Here is a 9,375-nt window from a genome sequence, read left to right as displayed (position 1 = left end):
CCTAATTATTAACTTTGATTGAACAAAATAATCTGTCTCTGAATAAAGTCATCAGCAGGTATCCAACATTAATTGGAAGTTCTATCCTCTTGCTGGGGATGAGCTTGATAACAGGGTCTATTCTCCTGCGAACCGAGTCATGGAATTTCAGGAGGGAAGATCTGACAGAGCTCATTATTTTAGCAAAAATAAGGTTCCGAAATGAAATATTGTCCAAGGTCAAAGTGATGTAAACAAGTATGCTATAATGGTAGATTTGAAACCCAAAACCTGTAACTTTTTTTCATTTAGCAGACACTCTAATCCAGAGCGATTTACAGTAGTGAGTGCATACATTTTCATATTAGTCCCCCATGGGAATCGAACCCACAACTCTGGTGTTGCAAGCACCATGTTCTACCAACAGAGCCACACTGTTATAGGCTGATTCCAGACGTTTATTAATGTGAAGACCAATTAGTGGGAAGTATTGGAGTTAACATGGGAGAGCATTCCTGTGGAACACTTGACACCTTGTAGAGTCCATGCCCTGACAAATTGAGGCTGTTCTGAAGGCAAAGGGGGGTGGAACTCAATATTAGGAAGGTGTTCCTAATGTTTTGTACACTCAGTGTATACTTCTGTGTAGCAAAACCATGTTTTATGGACATACAATAAAGTTGCTTATTTTCAAATAGCCTCAACAATCCTTAGTATCAACAAAGCAAATACTCCACAGCAAAACACTACTAGCTAGATATCATTTTTGTAGCAGAATACTCCCCTGACGCATTTGCTAGGGAGGGTGACAATAAATAGCACACTGCAACACCCAGGCAGGATAACACAGTTGATAAGGCACAAATGTTAGTAAAATACTTTTTAATAAAGTAATCTTGGGGTTTTGTCCTTGACATAATTACAGTGCCACCCCTCTCAAAATGTATTTATTTTCTCCCAGCAGCTATCTTCTCTTTTATCACACATAACTAGGGCCATGTTTTGTTCAATCATGTTACATGACCTGGATTTCTACTTTTATTTTAAGCTCTTTCCAGAAATGAGAATGAGAAAAAAACAATTAAGCAATTGTCTGAAGAATGGTGCTGTACCATCTGACATAAAAAGGGGGACAGTTTGATGAAAAAGCTTTAAATAAAAGGTTCAAATCCAGGTCATGTGATTAACCAAAACACAGGGCTCCCTCCACAAACAATGTCAAATGTTAGATCATACACTGCCCCCTACTGAAATGGATGAAACAGTTTCCACAACTAATAATATTGAAAAATAATGAGATTTAACGCTTTGTTAGAAAATATTTATTGAGACATCATCAAACCAAAATTTTTCAAGATACAACAATGTCCATTGGAGACAAATACAGGAGCGATTCAAATGTATCGTTGCTCATTTGACAGTCCAAAAGGTTCATATCAATAAAAGTGAACAGCTACATACATACATTCACCATAGACTAGTCTCTTTAAAGTGTTTCCATAGAAATGACAGTCATACAGAACCCAGAGACTCATGTTCACATTATTCAAACCAGTGGAGAGAAATAGGGACAAGTCAAACAATGCCCCTGACTTTGTGGGGAGTTGAGAGTTTACTGATAATAAGGGCGGTAGCGAGACTGATCGGGGTGATGGGGTCCAGGCATCTGGCCCTGAGGTGGGGGGCCCTGCATCCTTGGAGGAGGAGGCCCTCTAGGGGCAGGCCACATCCCAGGGCTCAGACCCCCTTGCTGGTTAAAAGGGGGACTGAGTGTGCCCTGGTCCTCAGGGAATTGCTGCATGGAGTTAGGGTTATAGTGGTGGGGAGGGGGGGCGTTGACTGGAGGACCACCGTGTTGAGGTGGGGGGCCTGGAGGAGGGTGGTTCATGTAGGGGGGCATCTGACCCATGATGTGTCCTGGCGGGGGGGTAATGGGAGGGGGTGCGTTGGACATAGGCGGGGGAGGGCCGGCCTGGTTGTACACCATGTGGGGTGTCCCAGAGCCCTGGGGCGGGTGCTGCATGGGGTGGTTGATGGGTGGAGGGGGAGGAGGTGGAGGGCCGTAGTGCTGTTGAGGTGGTGCCATCATGTGGTGGGGATGGGACACTACAGGCTGACCAGGGTAGTCCCCAGGATGGTGGTGTGGGGGTGGAGCAGGGCCCGGGCCAGGAGGGAGAGGGTCACGGGAGGAAGAGGTGGAAGAAGAAGCGGAGTCATCCTGGATTGGCACGGTGATGAGGTTGCTGCGTGCGCGTGTAGTTACGGTGGCAATGCGGAAGGTCTCCTGGGAAAGAGGAGGTGCATCATGGGAAGCCGGTGGTGGCTGACCGTAGGGGTCATGACCCCCGTGTTGGAGAGGGGGCGGGAGGTGCCCTTGGGTCTTGGGCAGGTGAGGCGGGGGCACGCGGAAGCGGTCAGGAACCTCTGTGGATGGGGGAAGGTGCAGGGTGTCCTGGCGGCTTGCCAAAGCCTTGGCTGCCCTCATGTGGCGGTGGTTGATGTGGGCTTGCAGGTCACGCTGGGAAAGGTAGGTGCGCTTGCAGCCCTTCACAATGCTGCACATGTAGAGGGAGCCACGCAGACACTGTTCGATGCGCTGGACCGGGTCTGTGCAGCTGAAGAGCTGCATACTAAACAACACAAAAGGTTTAGTTAGTAAGTGCAGTCAGCAACCACACATACAGAAAGTATATTTTATATATTTAACCTTTATTTAACTAGGCAAGTCAGCTATGAATTTTTTTTTACAATGACGGCAGCCTGGACGGGGAGGGGCCAGACCAGGGACCAGGGTCTGTAGTGACGCCTCTAGCACTGAGATGCTGCTCCACTCGGGAGCCTGCTCCACTCGGGAGCCCTGTATATGGACAGTTGAATACACTAGTGCAGCGATTCTCAACTGGTGGGACGTTTTCAAATGGGTCGCGAGTAGTAATGGGGAAACATTTCCAGCCAATTGTGTAGAAAATAGGTCATTAAGAAGCTTTGTTCAACAGTGTACACTAGTGGCGCCTAATGGTCAAAATAATTTACAACAGCCAAATTGGTATAGATGACATCACACATGCCTTCACACTTTATCTTCTCCCGAAACCAATCAGGTGGTTGTTCGACAAAACGAAGCACCGGACGTCATTGATCATGTGCTTCTGATAAAGTGATACAAGCCTCTGCACACTGTTTCGAAGCAAACTGCTTAGCGATTTTGATGCATGCCCCGGGGCGCCGGTATCAAACGCAACGTCACTAGACACGGCTGTCTGAGTTTAAAAAAAAAAAAAACTTAAACAACTACAACCAGTTAGAACTTGTGTAGAAATTATAATGAACATTGTACTGCCATCCTGTTAGAAGGTAACAGAATATTTTATTACAATGGTTAAGATGCATTTTAATTGTGTTCCATGGTGTTATTCGCCCCCTAGTGGAGCTTTCTGGTACTTAGAAAGACTACTCAAACAGGAAGTAGAGAATTCGTTCTGCACGCATAGAAGCAGCTAAAACCAATGCTACGGTGCAGGTCTTTCAGTGTAGTTATTTCTTGTCACGCTTCAGCCTTAGAAAATATTTGTTTGTAAGTTCGATTCAAGCATTTAGCTAGTGATGATAATCTTGTTATTGATAGAGTTGCTTATAAATGTTGGTTGCATTTACTCACACAAATTGCAGTGCCTTTCATGTATGTCGTTAGCTGTATTACTTTGCTCGTGCGTCATGCAAACGAATTGTAAAATATACAATACTGTAGTTTTGTTACTGCTTCTAGTGTAATATGCTTTGCTACATAGATGGTTGTACATTATTAGAGTAATGAAAGGAGTTAGCTAATTGTTACTCATATGATAATTGGCTATATGGTTTGGCATCATGCCAGATGCATGGTACCTTAGCATGTGCTTTGTATTTATGCAACTTCAAATGTATAATGTACAGCTACAGTATATCGGTGTGAATTGAATACTAAAGTATATTTTTTTCTGTATTTTGCAGTTTCACAACATAAACGTTTTCAATATATTCATTCAAGAAAATTCACGCCTTGGGAGTTTTATTGAAGACTTAGTTGTTAGCTATCTGTCTAGTTTTGCATGGGAACGCAACTCAAGGGCAGAATAAACATACTTAAAATATATACAGATAATTTAATCTCTTCACCATTTTTGTTCAATCAAAGTATTTTTTATATAGCTATTAGCAGAGCTATTTAGCAGATCGGGTTGATTTTGTGGTCTCAAACAAGTGAGCTTATTAACATTCTTCATCAAGAATATGGGATTTTTTTTTATTTTTGACAATGAAAAGGTGGGAATGTTTTTCTCTTGTCATATAATTGCTACATTTACTATCAATATAGCATTCAAAATATTTTTACAGATTACATTCGGGATATTTTTTGTTTCACAATGCGAATATTGACTGAGACAAGCTGGTTTAATTTGGGTCCAGAGGCAAAACCAGTTGAGAACCCCTGCACTAGTGGGTAGGTTAAAAAAATAAATAATAATGTCAAGAGCTTACCCTGGGCACATCTTGTCTCCCTTCTTCTCGTGGAGCAACGCACACTCATAACAGAATACATGTTTGCATGGAATCTGGTGAGTTAATACAGATAATAACATTATAAGCTGCTGCACTCATAGCCTCTTACTATAAAAAAAAATTAAGAGACACAACACACTATGTAAAACGTGCTCGAAGAGACATACCATGCGTCCATAGATCCTTATGGGCAGACCACACTTGTCACAAAAGTGTGCTGGAATGTCATCCTTTTCACCTATCAAATTCAACTGTGGGGAAAAGACCAAGAGGTCTATGACACAGTAACGATGTAGGTGGAATGCATTCCTGCATCCCCCCCCCCCCCCCCAACAACAATAGAAATTGAAACACTACCTTAAAGTCCCAAAACATTTGTTGGGGGAACTTCCGTTGACTTGCAAACACATCCCCAGCCTTGGTACCACAGTCAAACCTCTCCTCTTGCTTGAAGCTAAAACTCTCTAGAAACACAGATATGTTACAGTAGTCCCATATGAAAGCTTGCTTCTATGACCTAGCAACAGGTTTCAATATCCCAATCCTAGCCCCTGGAAATTAAAACAACGAGATGAGAAAGCACTTGTGGCTGGCTAACCTTCATCCCCGGCCTGGGGTTTGGAGGGCTGCCTGCCCATGGGTCTTTGTGTCCGGGGAGCAGGTTTGCTCCTGATGGTTGGTTTAGAGATGAGTTTGATGGGGATGCGTCTGCGGACATCAGGGCCCCCAAGACTCCCCGAGCCGTCCGTGCCTTGCAGGTCATTGTCTGTGGGGGAACGATGGGTCATTCAAAATGTCAGTGACCAGTCAGTCATCTGCTACCAAGCGAACATTTACATGATACTTCCTACTAGCATTGACACTATAACCATGATAAATAGTTTAGCAAAGCGCTAGTGTTTCATTTTTGCCAACGCTAACATTGTCTGGAGTTTCAGAAGTTGATGGGAGAATGCAAACCTTAGCTAGCACATAGTCTAAGCTACAAACATAACATTATTTATTCTGAATATGTTGTCAAGGTTAGAGTACTGTCCTGACAATTTAAGTTATTAGCTTAGCACTGGCAGATCAACTCCAATCGCCACTTTATTCTAAAACTATAGCTAGCTACTACTGTAACAACACAGATCTGTGGACGCTAACGCTAGCAATATATTAGCTCTTTAGCTAGCAGTGGGCTGGCAACGAGAGGTTGCTACAAGGCCGCATTTTTTGTACTTTAAACACTCCACTCATAATACTTGTAAAGTATAATTGAATATGAATACGTTTGAAAATTAAATCTATTTCGCTGTGTATCAAGTTAAATCTACTGATACACAAATAAAACTAAAATACAGCTCATTTGTCGCTTACCAATTTGGTCCATAATTCACCGCAATGCAGTATGGGAAAGTATAATAAAAGGGGAGGAGTTGAGTTCAACCACTGAGGGGATGTCACCAGCACCACAGCCAAAGTCACAAACCCCGCCCATTTCTACAATTGACCTTTTTAAAATCTTAAACCTAACCCTAACCTCAACCCTAACCACACTGCTAACATTATGCCTAACCTCAAATTAAGACCAAAAAGCATATTTTTGTATTTTTTTGAATTAATGTATTTTTTATTAACAACAAATCAATACAGGAAGTACATGTGGAAACACAAGTATATTTAAATAATATACAAAGGACAATTGGGCTAAGGGGAACAATATCACATTGCACAAGGACCTTAAGGGACATACATACACTTATAATTCCAACAGCTTTTTTGTTAGTATAGTAATTAATTGTCTTAAAATACAGTTCAATTTATTTTTGTAAGGTAAGAAATGTGGTGTTTTGTTTGTAAACTTACATTTGTGACTATGAAATTTGGCCAAAAGAATAATGAAATTAATTACATAAAATTGTTTCAGCTTATTTCTATCATAGGTAAAGAATCCAAGCAGTACATCTATCCACAATAGTATAAAATCTTCATAAATGTGTTCAATTATAAATCTACTGATGTCTTGCCACAGATTCCTTACATGAATACATTGCCAAAAAAAGATGCAACACTGTTTCTGGGTGGTCATTACAAAAGGTACAATTTGAGTTGATGTTTTCCTTAAACTTCTTCATATAGTAGTTGGCAGGATGATATTTATGAATAATTTTAAAGGAAACTTCCTTAATTTTGTTAACAAGTAGGAATGTGTGTGGCAACATCCAAACTTTTTTCCAACAAATATTATCAATAAATCCATTCCAATAAGGCATGACATAAGGTATATAGATAGATACAACATCCTGCTGAAACAAGGTTCATATTGCTCTGTTGTTGAATGGACCAGAAGAGAAAAAAATCTTTCCTACTGATGAGTCAACAGGGTCAATGGGAGGTAGGCTCTGAGGGTCAGGTCTTTCCTACTGATGAGTCAACAGGGTCAATGGAAGGTAGGCTCTGAGGGTCAGGTCTTTCCTACTGATGAGTCAACAGGGTCAATGGAAGGTAGGCTCTGAGGGTCAGGTCTTTCCTACTGATGAGTCAACAGGGTCAATGGGAGGTAGGCTCTGAGGGTCAGGTCTTTCCTACTGATGAGTCAACAGGGTCAATGGAAGGTAGGCTCTGAGGGTCAGGTCTTTCCTACTGATGAGTCAACAGGGTCAATGGGAGGTAGGCTCTGAGGGTCAGGTCTTGACGCGATCCTGAATAATAAAGAAACACCTGAGGGGATGGCATCTAAAACAATTGCAAAATCTTTAGGTATTACTGTGACCTTGTAAAGTGATAAGAATTCCGTATAACTAAGAAAAAACACCCTCTGCATTTACCAGTTGGCTCACCCATTGGATATTATTTCGGAACCAATATTCTAAAAACAAAGAAGCATTTTTATACAATATGTCGCGATTATTCCATATATAATATATTATATAATATAATATAATATAATCCATATATAATATATTATATTATATTATATTATATATGTATTGGCCTACTAATAACACACTTTGCCCTCCATTAATAACACCCTTTGCCCTCCATCCTCTACTTTCATCACTGCCTCAGCAAATGACACTTTGTGCACTACTCTCACCCTGGAACATCACGCGTCAAATTGTGCATGTTGCCAAATCAAAGGCACTCCCCCCCCCCCCCCCCCCTTGTGGTAGCAGAGAGAACAGATGTTGGTTTGGGTTTGAACCTCACGTTCTTCTTTCAGCCCCGCATTTCATCCCAGCTCAAGGCAGCATCAAACAAATATAATAAAATATACAAATATAACAAAGTCAATTATGTATTTATCATACATAATAATTGTGTTGCAAATGAAATGCATTGTGTTTGTGCAGAAAAACGTATGCTTGAACATTGTATTAGATCTGTAGCAATACATGAAAAATAACAGTTATTCCATGGACAGTGCAGATGATCCATGGTCATTTCTGTGTTCAACTGGTAATTAGTGGTAAATCAATTGATTATGGGGACAAAGGAACGCCCAATTTTTCAGTTTTTGATTTGTTAAAAAAGTTTGAAATATCCAATAAATGTCGTTCCACTTCATGATTGTGTCCCACTTGTCGTTGATTCTTCACAAAAAAACACAGTTTTATATCTTTATGTTTGAAGCCTGAAATGTGGCAAAAGGTCGCAAAGTTCAAGGGGGCCGAATACTTTCGCAAGGCACTGTACTTGTGATTTATTTACATTAATATGCAGCTCATTGTCAACAATCCACTTAAGCCCCAACCTGGTCCCAATGTATTGAAAACTGTAGCAGACAGACATACAATTCCCCATGTATGCATCCAGGAGCTGGTGAATAAAACATTTCAAAAATCAACTGTTTATCCCAATCATAATGTAATAATGGAAATTATATTGTTTGATAAATCGACAGTCTCGACGGGGAACAGCAAAGATTTATAGTTTATTCCTCGTCTCTCTCTGAAGTCTTTGCGCCAAGAAAGGTCGACAGACCAAGATTCAAAGGTCAGATTAGGAAGGAAGAGGTGGTGTTTGTTCAGTTTTGTCTAGGACAGTGTACATTGCACTCGTCATTACATCTGGTTGGCAAGGATGTAATGCATGGTTTGTGTCTGGAGTGTATGGTCGATGAAAAGGTGGAGCGTGTGTTGTTATATTGTTGTAATTATGTTGAAGAGAGGGAAAGATTGAAGTGTAGAGTCATTGAGGTTGGACAGGTTTGGATGGATTTGGAAGGAATGGGGAAGGGTCTGTTAGAAGTTAGTAGGGCTCTTTTAAATGTTCTTAATAGTACAGTTAGGTAGGTGGATTTATGTTTATCGGTTTGCTTCCTTTATACATGCAGAGCTAATGTAAACTGTGATTGACCACACACTCCAGCACAGTAGGTGGCAGCATCCACCTTAAAGTTTGTGGTTTGGAAGTGGGTGGTTTGAGTAAAAAAAGAAGATCATGATGACAGACCTTTTTATACAGTTTCTTGACTGTGTCCAGCTCGCTAATACTCACAGAAATTCAAGCTAGACTGTCAGGGAGTATACACTAAAGTATATACTAGTATATACTAAAATTAGTCAATATACACTGAACAAAAATATAAACGCAACATTTAATTTGTTGGACCCATGTTTCATGAGCTGAAATAAAAGATCCCAGAAATGTTCCATATGTACAAAAAGCAGACAAATGTTCCATATGCACAGGGTTGTCAAATTTTATGCACAAAATGTGTTTACATTCCTGTTAGTGAGCATCTCTCCTTTTCCAAGACAATCCATCCACCTGACAGGTGTGGCATATTAAGAATCTGATTAAACAGCATTCATTACACAGGTGCACCTTGTGCTGGGGACAATAAAAGGCCATTCTGAAATGTTAAGTTTT

The 9,375-nt window shown here is 40.8% G+C and overlaps 1 protein-coding gene across 1 annotated transcript; it reads right to left on the bottom strand.

Annotated features, from left to right (window-relative positions):
* Positions 1–1,286: 1,286 nt before the first annotated feature.
* Positions 1,287–5,931, bottom strand: LOC139393180 (E3 ubiquitin-protein ligase Hakai-like). Its single transcript, XM_071141596.1, has 6 exons — positions 5,878–5,931; positions 5,117–5,284; positions 4,876–4,982; positions 4,686–4,769; positions 4,498–4,571; positions 1,287–2,609 (listed from the first exon to the last, which is right to left on the bottom strand). Exons 1-6 carry the CDS (start codon positions 5,888–5,890, stop codon positions 1,592–1,594), a joined length of 1,464 nt encoding a protein of 487 aa, XP_070997697.1. The 5' UTR covers positions 5,891–5,931; the 3' UTR covers positions 1,287–1,591.
* Between the last annotated feature and the right edge of the window lie 3,444 nt (positions 5,932–9,375).

This window comes from Oncorhynchus clarkii, chromosome 33 (assembly GCF_045791955.1).
Source record: "Oncorhynchus clarkii lewisi isolate Uvic-CL-2024 chromosome 33, UVic_Ocla_1.0, whole genome shotgun sequence".
Classification (NCBI taxonomy): Eukaryota; Metazoa; Chordata; class Actinopteri; order Salmoniformes; family Salmonidae; genus Oncorhynchus; species Oncorhynchus clarkii.
Note: the sequence above shows the minus strand (reverse complement) of the source record. Positions and strands in the feature narration are given on the sequence as shown.